At 39.4% G+C, this 16,757-nt stretch overlaps 1 protein-coding gene and 1 long non-coding RNA gene across 2 annotated transcripts; one reads left to right on the top strand and one right to left on the bottom strand.

Annotated features, from left to right (window-relative positions):
* Positions 1-896: 896 nt before the first annotated feature.
* On the top strand, positions 897-2,204 carry LOC135750519 (uncharacterized protein F54H12.2-like). The gene has a single exon (XM_065269372.2). The coding sequence runs from the start codon at positions 897-899 to the stop codon at positions 2,202-2,204; it is 1,308 nt and encodes a 435-aa protein (XP_065125444.2).
* Positions 2,205-9,602: 7,398 nt separating this feature from the next.
* On the bottom strand, positions 9,603-10,355 carry LOC135778936 (uncharacterized). The gene is made up of 4 exons (XR_010544658.2): positions 10,280-10,355; positions 10,136-10,195; positions 9,834-10,025; positions 9,603-9,752 (listed from the first exon to the last, which is right to left on the bottom strand). It is a non-coding gene; the product is annotated as an uncharacterized lncRNA (long non-coding RNA).
* Between the last annotated feature and the right edge of the window lie 6,402 nt (positions 10,356-16,757).

The following is a 16,757-nucleotide window of genomic DNA, read 5'->3' as shown; positions in this document are numbered from 1 at the left end:
GTTTTTCGGAAAGTTGGCAATAATTTTAGGGTTAAAACCGGGGATTGCAATAGAGACAATCCCTCCAACTCATGATAGTCATGGTATCGGACACACATCTGTGACGTATGCGCCCCATCAAGCAGATATAAATGGAGGTTTCTACACTATGTATATATACACAGATATAATAGAATATCAATCAGTTGGTGATTATCATGTACCACTACTAAGGTGTGTCCATATAGACGGTGAGAACAACAAGATTATTAATATTAGATACGACAGACCACATTACGTACCGGTGAATAAATCTTCTATCACTGAGATAAGTATACAAGTGAAAGACGATCAAAATCAAGACATAAGTTTTAGTTACGGTAAGGTGTGTGCTAAACTACATTTTAGGCCTGTGAAACAACGTCTTTTTTAAGGGTTTTGGAAGGGGGAAAATGGCATATTACAGCAATCATAATACTGACCCCATGCGTTACGTAGCCTATTATCAGAATCAGGCAGGCAATGGCCTTCCTGGCTATGCAGGGGGAGGGGTTATGTATGGTGCGGGGTTGGGAGGCCTTTTTCGTGGACTCTTTAGAATGGCTATACCATTACTAAGACGTGGATTTAACATAGCTAAACCACATCTTAAATCAGCTGCAAAGAACATAATAAGTGATGTTGTTAGCCATACAATGTCTCAGTCTTTTAACAATAACAATAATAGTCAAGAAGGTTCAGGACTGATGGTAATGGCACGCAAAAGAGTGTCTAGACCACCAGGTGCCCGGAGGAGTGGCCAGACGCAGAAGAAAAGAAAACGACATCTGAAAAAAACTTCAGTTGTAAAACGCAAGCGCAAGGAGTCGGGAAAGTGTCCGGCATCAAAAAGGAGAAGAAAGACAATATTTTAGACCATGGCTTTACTACACAGCATGTCAGAAGAATGTTTAAAATCAGAGCTGGATCTGTTCACAGTACCGCTGACTCAGATGGCTATTGAGAAAAATACATATATAGAAATACCTCCATTATCAGCAATTTCAGACTCTTCACCTCTGGAATTTTTTATTGCCGGAACGGGGGAGGATTATGTGGATCTAAACAATACATTGTTATTTTTACGACTCAAAATCACAAATCCAGATGGCACAGATATTGCAGATGGTGCTCCTGTGGGGCTTTCAAACTATCCAAGCTGTTCGATCTTTGGACAGGTTGATGTGTCGCTGGGGGACCGACTTATATCACAAAGTACTAGTACATACCCTTATCGGGGGATAATAGAATGTCTTACCAATTATGGGAAAGATGCTCTTGAAACACTCTTCAGCGCTGCTTTGTTTTACAAAGATACAGCGGGGCATATGGACGTGACGGATCCTGCGGGGGCAAACCGAGGGTTGACAAAGAGGGCCGCCTTCACCAACGCCAGTAATGTGGTCGAACTTCTCTCACCTGTTCACAGTGACATTTTCTTTCAAGAGAAACTGATGCTTAATGGGGTTGATATTAAAGTTCGTATGACCAGAGGAAAAGATGAATTTTGTTTGATGAGAAGCGACGCTACAGCCTACAAGCTAAACATCCTGTCAGCATCTTTATTTGTTAAAAAAGTGACAGTATCACCGGCTGTGAGATTGGGTCATGCACAAGCACTGCTTTCAACCACTGCCAAATACCCTATCGATAGAGTATGTCTGAAGAATTTCTCACTACCTGCAGGATCGCGTGTCTGCAATCAAGAAAACTTGTTCTTAGGAACTCTACCAAAATCTATCGTAGTAGCGATGGTTGATAATGATGCTTTTGTGGGGGCGTATGATAAAAACCTCTTTGCATTTAAAAACTACGACCTCGAATTTTTATCCATTTATGCCGATGGCGTCCAGATTCCTTCAAAGCCATTACAACCTGAATTTGGAAGCGGTTCTGCAGTGAGGGAATTTTATCAGTTAGCCCTGGCCTCTGGAAGACATCTTAAAAATCAGGGACTATCTATTGATAGAGAAGAATTCCTACACGGCTATACACTCTACGCATTCAATCTAACTCCAGATGAGGAGTGCGGGCAGCACATTTCGCTTATTAAGAGTGGTAATATTAGACTGGAAGCCCGTTTTAGACAACCCCTCCCACGGACAGTAAATTTAATTTTATACGCTACTTTTGACAGTGTTATAGAAATATCAAATCGTCGGCAGGTCCTGGTTGACTACTATTAATACACAAAATGAATACTGTACAGCTTACATCAGTTATGGACCGGATTTCCTGCAACATCCATTTTCTCGGAGTACTACCGTGTGATTATCTACCGAAAGAGCCTTTAAAAAAATTACCATCAATGGTTATATTGAACACACATCCTTCTGGACTTCCTGGTCAACATTGGTTAGCCATCTACATAAACGAAGAGGGTGTAGGATGTTTCTTTGACAGTTTTGGCAATAAACCAGATTACCAAGGTTTTCCATCAATTATCAAAAACTTTTTAAAACTCAATTCTAAGGAGATACAACATTCGAATGTGCAAGTACAGGATTTTACATCAGATACATGCGGACAGCATTGTGTATTTTTTCTTTACCATATGACAAAGGGATTTGACTATGATTATGTACTGAAAATGTATAGTGATGATTTAATTAAAAATGATAAAAAAGTATCAACTTTTGTGAAAAGATTAAAACAAACTAACTGTAATGAAAATGTGTTCAAATGTATTCAGTGTGTACAAACAGGTGAAATGTTTATGCCTGAATTTTCTTAATAAATAACAACCAATGACAAGTATTACATCTTTTGGGGTCTTTATTTACGACATTCAACATTACAGATAACAACAACAATAAAACATTCTCAGTGTTTTTAAAAATTTAGCCATTGACCTCTGTCAAGAACAGGGGGTGAAAATACATGCCCCTCTGAAAAATTAGATTTTTCTGGAGGTGTACCCTGATGACTCTTTTTCCTTTTATTACTCCTCTTAGACGAGTTTGTAATAACTGAAGTAGACTTGTTTTTGAAAGAGTTAATTACATGTCTGACATAGTGGTTAGGTACAGTAGAGAATGGTACATTTAAAATAGCAAATGCCTCCAGAAACTCGTTCCATCCAATAGGTCTCCGTTCATCAGCGACCTTTTGAGGGGCTGTGACGCTTTTAACTAAATCGAGCATGTGTGATCCAGGAATCAATCTACCTTTAAACACAAACTCTCCAGAATCAGTCCATGATGTGATATCCTTAGTTTTAGATAATTTATCCAAAATGTATCGAGCATTTTTAACACTTCTCTGTGGAACATTCTTTAAAATGTCATCAGCAACATTAGACAAAGTATCCGGCGGATTCACAGGGCCCGTCACAACAGGGTTTTCATTTTCAATGTGATCAGTCTGTGGAAGAGTTAATGTTAATGTGTTGGTTTCCCTGTCCGCTTGTCTAGAAAGGTTTAAAAATCTCTGCAAAACACCTGTATACATCTTAGCTTTTTCATATGTGTCCAGATCAGACCTGTAGAGAATATTTCTTATGGTCATGTCCAAGTCATTTTCCACGGTATGTTGAATAGATTCACGAGGGGTACCAGTTTTCAACTTGTCCAGCTGATGCTGCGGTACTAAAAACATTTTCTCAGCATACTCCATCAGCAGATACTTATTTAGAGGTGATCAAACTGGTTATGAATGGTATTGCAACACTTAAAAGAGGTAACAGAAAACCTCCTTGTTGATTGATTAACCTTCTTTTTCTACCAACTCCGACCTTCTTATCTGCAACAATTTTGATTTCGCTACTTCTTCTCTTCAGTTTCCGATATTGTAGCGGGGTGAGAGGTATATTGCCATGAAGAACATTTAGAGCTACTTCGCACAATGTAACAATGAACTCATCCGTAGCAACCTCTAAAATAACACGTCTTTGTCGAGGTGTAGCCTTTAATAATAGCTTTAAAAGAGATAAGTTTCTTAAAAGTCTAGCAGACATTCTCAAATATTCGATAAATTCAGCGCTTCTTTTTCTGAATGTATACAACAGGGTTTTGTGAGAGCAAATCTGTTCTGAGCCGATATTGCTCCGGAGTTTTAGCTTTAAAGTCGATCAGTAGGTAGCCGAAGGGGTTGCTGGTAGCATCTTCATAACATTCCATGAAAAATTTAGTATTTCGAGGGTACATCTGTCTGGCTAGCACGTTAATTTGGGTATTATCTCGGGGGGTTTTAAACAGAACCATATAATTGGTGTTCAAGCTGATGGTCCTGCTGGATCTACCTTGACAAAACAAGTTCTGAACAATATACAATGCACTTAAATTTTTGTGATGTACATAATTTGTAAACACTCTTTCAACTTCAGAATTACCACTGGCATCTTTCATAACATCATCTAAAATTAAAAAATTTGTTTTGTTGGGTGGAAACAAAGAGTCGTCGTTTAGATTCTGTGGAATTCCTTCAATAAATTTAATGTCAAACATTTTCATCAAATCATCATACATTGGCTGCCAACAATCATAAATTAACACAATATTTTCAATATTTTTAGAAACAATTTTCTCAGCGTTTTGTAACAGCATTTTTACAAAGAAAGTTTTTCCAGAGCATGAGGGGCCTGAAATTATCACGGAGCAAGGATGCTGAATTCTGAAATCAAACCCCTCTGTACCTTGCATACCCCGATAAGCATAAGTCATGATCAATATCCGAACGGTCTCGACGTGTAATCTTTCATCAATATTCTTTTGTCATAAACGACACGAAACTTCTTAACAACTGACTTGTTTTTCAGTGTGAAATTCTTTTTATTTCTGACAATGGTGTCAGTGTGGGCCAGGAGTTGCCGAGTGCTTTCAGATGATGCTACAAAATCGTCAACAAGGCCTATTAAAGATTGTAGTGTGATAACTTTAGAGTTCTCTGCTGTTTGCGTTACGCCCTTAGCCTTGAGACATATGTGTTGTTTTGCAGTCCGGTAACCATATGTTTTAGGACCTGCGGAACAAAACTCTGTAATGGTATCGTCAGAATCAAGTTCATTAGTGAGATCCCCTAAATAAGGTCCCAATGGAGGTTCCCAATCTCCATCTCTTGAGACATAGATAACACTATCTGTATCCCCATACAAGAGTCTATCGCCCAACCTATCCATAAGGTTGTACAACTCCAACCGTGCATGTGCCGTCGTGAATGCACCGATAAACACATTAACATCTCGGGTCTCGTAAGAGGACCCCTCTGCATGTTTGTATTGCACCAATGCAATTGTGTCAGACACAAACCTGAAAAATGTTACTTCGTACTGACATCCAAAGATGTACTGAGAAAAATCTTGAGCTTTTTTCAAAAGCTTGCAATTAGGCATGTTCTCTCTGAGAGAGAATCTCCCCCACAACGAATTAAGCAACAATTTGTTGATCGAGCGACGGGCGGGATTATTGCAGATCTTTTCAGGATCGAGCTGAATATCCTCTTTCTGGTAATAGTCATCAATGTATGCCTGTTTATCTGCCTTTGTGATTACATGTGACGGATAACCAGAGGCCTGCTGTTTAAACTGTAAAAATGTTTTCACATAGTCGCAAAACAGTTTGTCAGACGTTTGAGGAAAATGCCACACCTCATCAATTTTCACGACTACATAGCCCTTTTCAATGGCCTTTAACAATTCAAGGCTCACCCATGTCCCAGAAATTGCTCTTTCCTCATCTGTGTGTGTACAAGGCATGATTTTGCATTGCTCATCCACACAGGTACGACATAAAGGAAACATCAGCTTACCACAACTCCTGTATGGTAACACAGGATGGAGCAACTTTCTGGGAGGAAGGACTGTAGCCTTAACAAGCCCGAAATAATTTTCAAGGTCTTGAAAGTCCTTGAAGATTATTTCAGGATGGCCAATGGGGTAGGGTTTTCGAGACTGCACAAAAGGATATAGACTTGTGAAATCAACATAGCTAATTCTCTCCCCCTCTGCAGCTTTGTGGTACAGCTTGTAAGCATTTGTACGGCCACCAAACAGAGCATCACGTGGTTTCAGTCTTTCTGGTGCAGAATATGTAGACATAAAACTCATCACATCCGGGTCGGTCTGTTTAAGCTTTCGCCACTGACACTCCCACATCACCTCCAGGTCAATATTGTAGGATTTTTTCAAAACCTCATTTCTGTCGATAAACGCACGATAGAGGGCTCCATGTGGTATTTTGGACTGTTCATTTATGCTGTCAGGTTTAAAACAAGACTTACAGCCGTGGAACCAGCATCCAGCGAAGTCCAATCCTTTCTGCACACCATCGCTTTGGACATAAAATCCATCGAGGTAGAAATTTCCAAATTTCATTTCACCGTGATTCAGAGCATGATGCATGTCGACATCACGTGTCTTTTTCACATATTCAAGCCACTCAATCGAAACATTCGAGAATGTCTTGTGCTGATGTATGTATGCATTGTTATGGGTCAGAGCTATAGTAGCAGGTTTTAGAAAGTGTGTTTTGAACACACCCATACAACATGATGCTAAAGTCGTAAATCTGAAGGGGTCTATCTCTGTACATGCAATGAACTCTTTCCTGTACTTAATACATGCATCGCGAAGTAAGACAACATCGTTCATACAGTACAATCCAATCTCTTTTCTGAAGTCAAAAATCTTCCCTTCAAGTGTGTCATACCATTGATCAAACTTTAGCCTGGCACTATCAGTCATTGTGGCATAGCCGTAGTAGTTTTTTGTGGGATATGGTCCTACATAGTTTTGATTCTGCAATGTATTGAAGAGATGGGGGAAGTAACCCTTCTCTGTACTGGTCAAATTAAAGGCTGCAGGTGTCTTTGACAATGCCATAGGCATAAAACTGAACGAGTCAATGAATCGTTGTTTGTAAGTCTCATCGTACATGAAGGTCAATCTACAGCCTTGCATGATAATGTTAAGTTTGAGACCCTCCCTGCAGAAATACTCTAGGACTAAGAAGTTGTCAAAACCTGCCCCATTGTGAGCCACAAATGTGTGGTTTTTATATCTTGGCTGTCGGAATCTGCGAACGAAGTTCTCTACACACCCTTCACCTGCACTTTCAAATTTCTCACCGCTAAAGGTCATGGCACAGACATAATTAGCAACATGCTTACCATTATCACAACGGGTTTCAAAGTCATAAAATATGTAACAATCCTCAACCTCTTCAACAGATATAGGATGTATGAAACATTCATGTTCACCATCGTGACTTACATCCTCACCACAATAGTAGCAGCAATCTGCGGGACATTCATGTTCCTGGTCAGGTTTACTTGCTGCCACATGGTACCGTCTACCGCATTTAACGCAGTATTTGGTGATATCACAGGGCGATCTCCCAAATGCAGCAGCAGAGGGTTTTTTATGGGCATCAAAGCAATATTGCGATTTACAAATTCTCAAACAGTCTGGACAGTGTATTGTCTTTTTAGCATGTTTGTAACACCTACTGTCATTACATACAGAACATGTATATTTGCAATCGTGACCCTGTCTGTTTGTGTACCCCTTGTAACAGTGCTCGCATACATACGATGATCCAACAAATGCCTTAATACGAGTTATCAAGTGATAATGGGCATCATGCAAGTACAAAAACACTGTCTTTTTATGGGGCTCATCATGTGTCTTATGATGCTCTAACACACCCTCACTTGACCTGTAAAACACCACAATCTTCACTTTCATCACACTCTCAAACTTTGTAATGTGATTAAAGCCCACACAGTCTTGAGGGGTTAGACCTGCAGCAGTCTGTATATCCACAGCCATACGTTCTAACTCCTCATACTCTGCATGGGGTTCAAGAAAGTATGCTAAACATATTGCAAAACACAGATTGTTTGTAAAGTTGGTAGGTGAGAACAAATACATCCTTTTTTTCTTAATCACTTCATCATGGGCTATATCTGTAATCTTCCTACGAACCCCTCCATTCATACTTCTTGCTATTGATACATGCAGTTGCAAACTGTCATCCGCCAACATCTGTTCATTACTTTGTGCAACCGATTCAAACTGTTCGATAAAACGATTTTCATCATAGTCGTTACCGGGACACAGTATAGTGTTAACGTCAGATTTGAGACTTGGGCCTTTAAGACTGATATTAATGTAGGATCCCTCACCTCCTATATCTCTAGAGAATGAAACCATTTCCGACAGAATATTTTGGACAAATATAGTGTACGCTGCCAAATCTGTGGTTATGATCTCGCACAAATTTAGATTTCTGTGGATTTCTAGACCGTTAAAATAGGGTCTCGGGACTATTGTGTAATCACTTACTGTCCCTCCATCACGCACTAGCGTGTCCACGTCACTCTGACTTAAACCCGTAAGGGTGTCTGCCGTATTAGAATTATCGGTAGGATTTACTACACCATAACCTGTTTGTGACAAATTTGTTTCAAATCTTTGTTCATATGTCCGAATCATTTCATTTTGCCTTTCACTTATTTGTTCGTATGTTTGGTCTACCCTCGCAGGCACAGGTTCTAAACTCTGATGTGGATATGTCCGAATCATTTCGTTTACCCTTTCAAGTAATTGATCTTGTGCAGCAGCAAACATTTCAGTCTCAGCCTCATGCCTAGCCCTTACATTAGGTATTTCTGGACAACTATGTAAATCATCATCTGAACGCACTCTTTTACCAGCCATTTTCAATAATATTTAGAACTTCTCCAGGATTACACAGATATATTCTCTGATTATGCCCAAAATAGCATTACAAATTAACGTTAGCCAATGCCGATATAGCCAAACAAAAAGATAAAACACTTAAAGTTCTCTTAACCATAATAAAACTAGCAATCCAAAAAAAAAATAAACCAGTATCACAAAATAGTATAAAAACCCATCAACAACACGTATTTCAACTATAAACCAGCATCACCAAAATAACCAAAACATATTTAAAAACACACATTTAAAAACAGCACCGCAAAATGGCAGGAAAAACACGCATTGCAAAATAGTAAAAAAAAAAAAACCAGCATCACAAAAATAACCAAAACATATTTAAAAAACACATTTAAAAACAGCACCGCAAAATGGCAGGAAAAACCCAGCAAAAACAACACTTATTTCAACTATAAACCATTATTGTGTGAAACAGCATCTTTAACTTGTTGAAGTAGAATTACCGTACCTCCCTGTAGATCGAATTCCTTTCTCTGGACTTTTTCAATGTTCACCAATCGATCAAGCAGCATTCTGTTCACCAAGTTTTGTTCTTCAGAAGTCTTCTGGTGAGCTTCAAATATAAGTCTGGTTAACACCTGTTGATCTTTAGACCATGAAATTATGGCTGCGATGCCTTCAGTATGTCTTCTCAGCAATGCCTCTTGAGCTGTACACCTTGAAATTATGGCAGCGATGCCTTCTGCCAGGCTTCTCAGCAATGCCTCTTGAGCTGTACACCTTGAATTTATGGATGCGACGTCTTCAGTCAGTCTTCTCACTTGCGCTATCAATTCCAGCAATAACTCATTATTGAAATGTTCCTGATTTGCAGGTAGAGATGTTTCAAAAATCATAGAAGATTCATCCTCGACACGGACTCCAACCACACGTGGCAGATTAACCGCCGCAGATGTCTGCGAGTCCAAAGAAGATGTCAGTACGGTAGTAGCTACCGGCACTATCGCATCACCGTTAGCTTCTGAGACACTTGCCAACGCTGCAGACCATGAATTTGTGACATCTCCAGCTCCTAACAGGTTTTCTGTATAGAAATCTGTTTAAATACAGTAAGATTATTATACTACAACACAACAGTATTTAAACATCGAATATTTAGCTACATAATCACACTTACCAACTGTTTTAATGAAATCTGTGGTGGTATCCCGAGGTTGCACATCAGAGACTAGTGCATTGTCAGGGCATGCCCTTTTATCACGGGTAATAGAACGGGACTGCTTTCGTTTCCGACTAAGACTAAGTCTTGAAGATTTTGTAGAGGTATTCTGTGTTACAAACCCTGGCTGTGTAACTAGTAATGCTGCATCTACATATATATATAAAACAGAAAGAAAAGTTTTTTCAAAAAGAATCAATACACATATAGCATTCAATAATACAGATTAAAGACAAGTAAAGATCACATAATATAGTTACCTTGCAGTTCGCAGCCCTCATTAACGCCTTGAGAACCCTCATTTATTGCAGGGTCATTTACTATTGGTATAAAAGTGTAAAATGTAAGTAATACATTTTTCAGAAAAAAAAATCTGAATGTATAATTAAAATAAACAGTATTACCTTGTAGATCGCCGTTCCTAGTGGCGCTTTGCTCTTCAACATTTATCAAAGTAGAATTCACTAATTTGGAATAAAATGTGTAGAATAAAATATACATATATAATATATAAATGTATTTATATAATCATTCAGGAAATTCCTTAAAAATATACTTAAAACACTTACAAAGTTGGTCGATCTGGTCAAAATGATGGTAGGTGGGCAGCGTTTTAAAAATTCCTGCATCGTATACATATACATTTAAAAGCCTGTTAAATGTTAAAATAAAATAAGACTGTTTTTACAAATGAAGATAACTTGGTAAATCAAACTTGATAAATAAACATATAAAGCAAAATAACTTACCGGTGAGTCCTGAGTCCATTGTTTGAAAAAATAAACCAAGGCCTCTTTAATATAACCGAGAGAAAAGAGATGTCCTCGCGAAAATCATTTACTGCTGTAAGGGTCCAAATGAGAATCCGGCCTTTTGAACTACGGAGGCGGGGCTTACCATACTCAGGAGGCCGTACCCCACATATTTGCATGGCACAAAACCCGCCCTATATTTTATTTGGTTATTTTTTTAAACCTTTTACAAATAAGGTTATCAACTATAAATATAAGCTTCTCTAGTAAATACTTATACATTTATAATGTAAAGAACATATCTTCATGAAAACCGATGGGAAAATGAATGAACTAGACAAGCCTGTAGTTAAAAGTATAATTACTCATCACTGTTAAAAGAATAATTTTATTTTTAATCATACATTTAATATATTAACATTTTAAACAGTATAAGACAAATGACATTACATTTCACCCTCACATACTTATAGCGATATGTATACAATTTTATTTGTGTAGACATCTAAAGCACAAAAGAATAAGCAATGCTATACTTAAATCTACTTTTTAATTAAATTACATTTAAACACTACAAATCAATAGAGTTGTTTTTCCCAAGAAAATTATGTGTGTGTGTGTGTGTGTGTGTGTGTGTGTGTGTGTGTGTGTGTGTGTGTGTGTGTGTGTTTATGAAAGGGATGATTAAAATATCAAGCAAGGGCCATTTAGTATGTGCAGTCGCCAAGTCTGCAGGACCTAGCATTGTTCTGAAACGTTGATCTAACGATCCATACAGGATGAAGACAACTGTATTGGTTGTATTTAAATATCAAGCAAGGACCGTTTAGTATGTACAGTCATCAAGTCTGCAGGACCTAGCATTGTTCTGAAACGTTGATCTAACGAGCCATACAGGATGAAGACGTCTGTATGGTTGTATTTAAATATCAAGCAAGGGCCATTTGCTATGTGCAGTCGTCAAGTCTGCAGGACCTAGCATTGTTCTGAAACGTTGATCTAACGAGCCATACAGGATGAAGACGACTGTATTGGCTGTATTTAAATATCAAGCAAGGGCCGTTTGGTATGTGTAGCCCCATAAGTCTACACGCCCTAGCATTGTTCTGAAACATTGATCTAACGACCTAGCGCCTTGCTTCCATACAGGCTGAAGAAGGTACAGACTGTATTGGTTGTATTTAAATATCATGCAGGGACAAGAGACTACATGTCTGCAGGGAAAATGTCTTAACACCTAACCCGAGATCCTAAACTTTTATTCTATTGAACTATACCGACGTATCAGAGGTCTTGGAGTGAGACCCCCGGATAGACGATGATGATGGGCTTGGAAGGAAAGATTTACATTACAACTTTCAAGACAGGAAGACAACAGCTTATTCAATTGACCTCCTAACCGGTACCTCTTTTAAAAAACCAACCTAAATACTATTACAACTTATTTTATTTGACATTGATTCTTCATCATGTCTTCTTATTTCTTTAATCATGTGTATTAATTTAATCACAGACATTATGCTTAAAACCAAAACATTCTGACAAACATATTTCTAACTTGTCTTTTTTACTGTCTTCTGATTTCTTTAAACACTCACGTATGAGAGGGGAGGCGTGAAACAACAGAGACTATAGGACACCTGGATAAACATCATTTCCTGAACAACTTCCTGAGTATAAACATCAATTGCCGCCATAAAATTTTATTACAGGAAGCAAACAACTCATAAGGTGACAAATTTCACACCTAGGTGTTAGGTCGTAAATCAAGGTCATAAATCATAATTTTTGACACATGGTGCATCATATTTTCTTCTCCCACACACACCCACACTTACTGCAGAAAAGAATCCAAGTTTCACATGTTTAAAATTCAATCGAGCATATGGAAATCTTGCTGTACTCACACGTTCAGACACACAGATAAATGCTCCCTCATACAGTATCTTCAAAAAGATGTTTTATATTAGTTAGAGAGCAGGATGAAAGGTCCCGTAACCCGAGCACTTAGATCCCCGTCAACAATAAAAAGATTTTACGCCTGCCAAAATCATCCGGGATGTGGGATATCACCTGTTTCTAAGTACACCACCTCAATGAGCTTGTGGGTACGCAGCGTGTTGTGTAAACACTCTTCCAGCAGGTTTTCTCATTACTTTCAGACTCAGATGTGCTGATAGCGGGCTGATTTATGCAGTGAGGGTAAGACACCAAATTCAATCTGTATAGCAAAGCATTCATTAGCTCATTTAAAGAGTCGTACAGCAGTAATTGGGAGAATTGGAAGACACTATGTTAGGAAAACAAAATGGTGTCAAAGTGACACCTGAGCTGTAGCCTATCAACAAAGAGTTGTGTAAATGAAAATAATTAAATGTCCAATTAACCGCATTCACGAAGCACTTACATTCACAAAGTCAAATTGGCAGAAAGGCTTTTTGTGAACACAAACACGTTCTGTATAAATGTTCTGGGATTGCTCCCATGTCATCACAACATGAAGTTATGTTTTAGCTCTTTGACACAGGAATTCAAACGCAGATCAACATTTACGATGAGAAATGTCAGCAAAATGGAATGAAGCAGAGATCAGGGAAGTCATCACTATAGGACTTTAAATAGGTCGCATGTCTTTATGGGATCTTTACAGCAGTGGTTCTCAAACAGGGGGCCGGGGCCCCCAGGGGGGCCTCGAGATGGTGCCAGGGGGGCCCCAGTTTTATGACAATTTATAAAATACATTAATTAACCTAAAAAAATAAGGCTACTAACCAACAGCACTACTTTGTATACTTTGTGCAATATGTTTTGTCTAATTAAAATGTTATGTTTTAGAACAAAATTGTTTTTAGGGGGGGCCATAAAAGAATGCACTGTACACAAGGGGGGTCTTACGCTGAAAAAGATTGAGTACCACTGCTTTACAGTATGTGTGTAAAATCAAAAATCAAACGATCCGTGACATGAGACGCATTTTCTTTGTATCTTCTGTAATCTTTAGCCATTTTCATACAGAAATTACGGAAAATAGACAGAAAATGCATCCGGGATCGTTTGATTTTTGTTTATGATTTTCCAGTATGTTTGCATTCACACACATACCGTAAAGATCCCGTAAAGACACGTGACGCATTTAAAGTCCTGCACTTGGTAGTTTTTTCAACAGTGTCTGAAGTTTGCTAATGATCCGTGATTTCTCACTCGAGAAACCACAAGAGTGCATTTTTGTTTATGACAAGATCATAAGGAGCGCGTGATGCGCTGTCGTGCTGGTGAATAATCTCAGCTTCAGCACGGATAGTGACGAGCTCCCTGATCTCTGCCTCAGTCCAGTTTGTTGACACCTTTTGTCGGGAATGTTGATAAGTGCTGTGTGAATGAGGGCTACTGTTACTTAAATGAAGGGGTTTTAAAGAGACAACATAAATATAAGAAACTGCATGTTCTGCATTGTTGTGCTTAATTATCTTTGATATTAGATCTGATGCATCAATTTACATGGTACAGTTTTGAAAAAAATATAGTTTTTCAATATATATTAATCTTTTTTAATGTTAATTGTTAATTCATGTTAGCTGAATAATCAAGTAATTAGTAAGTAATCGAGTTTAGCTAACATTTTCTACAAAAACCATAATGTAATTAACATTAACAGATGTGTAATGAAAGAAATTCTATTAATGTTATAAGATGGCTAATGGGGACAAATTTCTTTTTTTTTGGAGATATGTTCCTTCAATCTACCTTCAATGCTATGGCAAAATACAACTGTTTTCCATTGTGCTCTGATGATATCTCAAAATACAATTTTTGCAGGTTTCAGTGTTTTAGCACTGTGTTCACTGCATTCAAGTGTGTGAGCTGTGAGCAGAATGGAAGCAGAGTTGTGGAATTTTGCCTAAAGCCAGAAGTGTGTTTCCTCACACTCCAAGATCAATCGGAGTGGGGTCTCTTACCAGCAAGCAAGGAGTGGGCAAGGAAAATCCCAGATTGATACTGGTGTGGGGTAATACAAAACACCATGACCATTTCTGTTGATCTACTTGGATATTCTGCTCGAGGCTGTCAATCTGTGCATTGCTTGGCAACACAAAGCTGCACATTTGTCTTCTTTTGGCACTATCCTTTTATCCAGAAAAAAAAACATTCAGAATAACTTTTTTAGAATAGAATAACAACATTTTAAGAAGCAAGTTGTTTGATATTACTGTAACTGTTAGTTTATAAACTCATATATAATCAATGGCACATTTGCATACTGAGTATCAGGATGGCTTTAATTAACTGCAGCTAAATTACTGCAGATTGCCATTACCTGTAAACGTAAATAATTAATATAGCAAAGTTTTGCAACAACTGTTCAATGTTTTACTTTTATATCTATGAAACAACTAAGGACACGACATCTGCACAATGTTGTGGACAATGATGAGGATTTAATGTCACCGGAAGGAAAGATTAAAGAAAGGGAGTACTGAGGTTACAATATCATCCAAAGGCTTTATTAAAAAAAGAGAGTGATCTCTTTAAGCCTGCTGTCACAGTTGAGATGAAAAGTGGACAGATTGTGTTTTCTGTCCCTGAGAAACAAACAGCTGAGGACATGAAAAAAGATTTTCATTTTAACTTCTGCTCTGAGATGCAGTTACATTACTCCAGGGCTGGACTGGGACAAAAATTCGGCCCTGGCATTTTGGCCCAAACTGGCCCACATACATACACTGCAAAAATTGATTTTCAAGAAAAATGTTTCTTAGTATTTTTGTCTTGTTTTCAGTAAAAATATCTAAAAATTCTAAAATTAAGATGCTTTTTCTTGATGAACAAAACGACCCAAGAAAATAAGTAGTTCCCCTTCGAGGGAACTCGAGCTGCGTCGCCGAAGCTACGCTATGGGAACGCCCTCTGCGTGATTGCGTCTGAAGCACGTATGTCAAATCAGTCCAATGGTCAAGTGACACGTCATAGGCGGGTGACGTGGGAACCAGGAAGCTATAAAAAGAGCACCCAGCAAGCCAACTTCAGCTCTTTGTGCCTCAGCAAGCGAGTGTGTGTCATTATCATGTCTAAGTCCAAACAAAGTTTTAAGGAGTGTGCTTCCCCGTGTCCTCGTTTCATTACGAGCGAGGACTCGCATCATCTCTGTGTTATGTGCCTCGGGGCACAACACGCACGATCATCTCTTGAGAGGGGTGGTTGTGCACATTGCGATAGGATGCCGCTCCGTACGTTGCGCTCGCGGCTCGCACTCTTCGAGGAGGGTTGGGAGCCGCGTGTTCCCCACGGTTCTGGCCCCGCTGCTGCCGAGGCAGAGCGGAAGCTGCGATCGTGGGGATCACAACTAGATCTCGCGGACGAGCTTGAGACGGGTCTCCCCCTTTCTCAGCCTTCACCCGCGGGATCTAGTGCCCCGTCTCTGGATTCGGAAGCACGCGCTGCGGTTTCTTCCGCCCAGGGTGGGAGCCCGGATTTGCATTTATCGTCGTCCGAGGAAGTCGATATTATGTCTGTCGACGTGGTGGACGCTGAGGAGCCTTCTCATTCGTCCCCCGCGTTCGATGATTTGATGGAGGTTGTTACTAATGCCGTGGCTCGCTTAAAATTAGACTGGCCGGCGGAGACTCAGAGCGCGCGTCCTCAGAGTATGTTAGATGAGCGCTTTTTAAAACAGAAACCTCAACCTTCGCGGCGCAACATGCCTTTCTTTCCTGATCTACACAGCGAGCTGTCGAGATCATGGAAAGCTCCGTATTCAGCCCGTGTTCATACCCCTCACGCCACCATGTATTCCAACATTGTGGGGATGGGTGAGCACGGATATTTAACGATGCCCCGGGTGGAGCAGACGCTTGCGAGCTATCTCTCCCCCGCTGCGGCGTCATCATTAAAATCGCCTTCGCTTCCCACGAAACCGGTTAGGTTAACCTCATCTTTAGTGGGTAAAGCTTATAAGTCTGCAGGGCAGGCTGGGGCTTCACTGCATACCTTAGCTGTCTTACAGGCGTACCAAGCAGAACTGCTTAAAGATTTAGCCGCCGTGCTCTTGATTATAGGGCTGCTGGGCGGGAGCAGCCATCGACATCATATAGAGCATCGCAAAAGCATAGTGTTGCCACTCGTGGTCCCCCTC

This window comes from Paramisgurnus dabryanus, chromosome 2, assembly GCF_030506205.2.
Source record: "Paramisgurnus dabryanus chromosome 2, PD_genome_1.1, whole genome shotgun sequence".
NCBI classification, from domain to species: Eukaryota; Metazoa; Chordata; class Actinopteri; order Cypriniformes; family Cobitidae; genus Paramisgurnus; species Paramisgurnus dabryanus.
Note: the sequence above shows the minus strand (reverse complement) of the source record. Positions and strands in the feature narration are given on the sequence as shown.

What these genes read in the sequence shown, in the direction of transcription:
- LOC135750519 (XM_065269372.2), top strand. Translation starts at nt 897, where the DNA reads ATGGCTTTACTACACAGCATGTCAGAAGAATGTTTAAAATCAGAGCTG.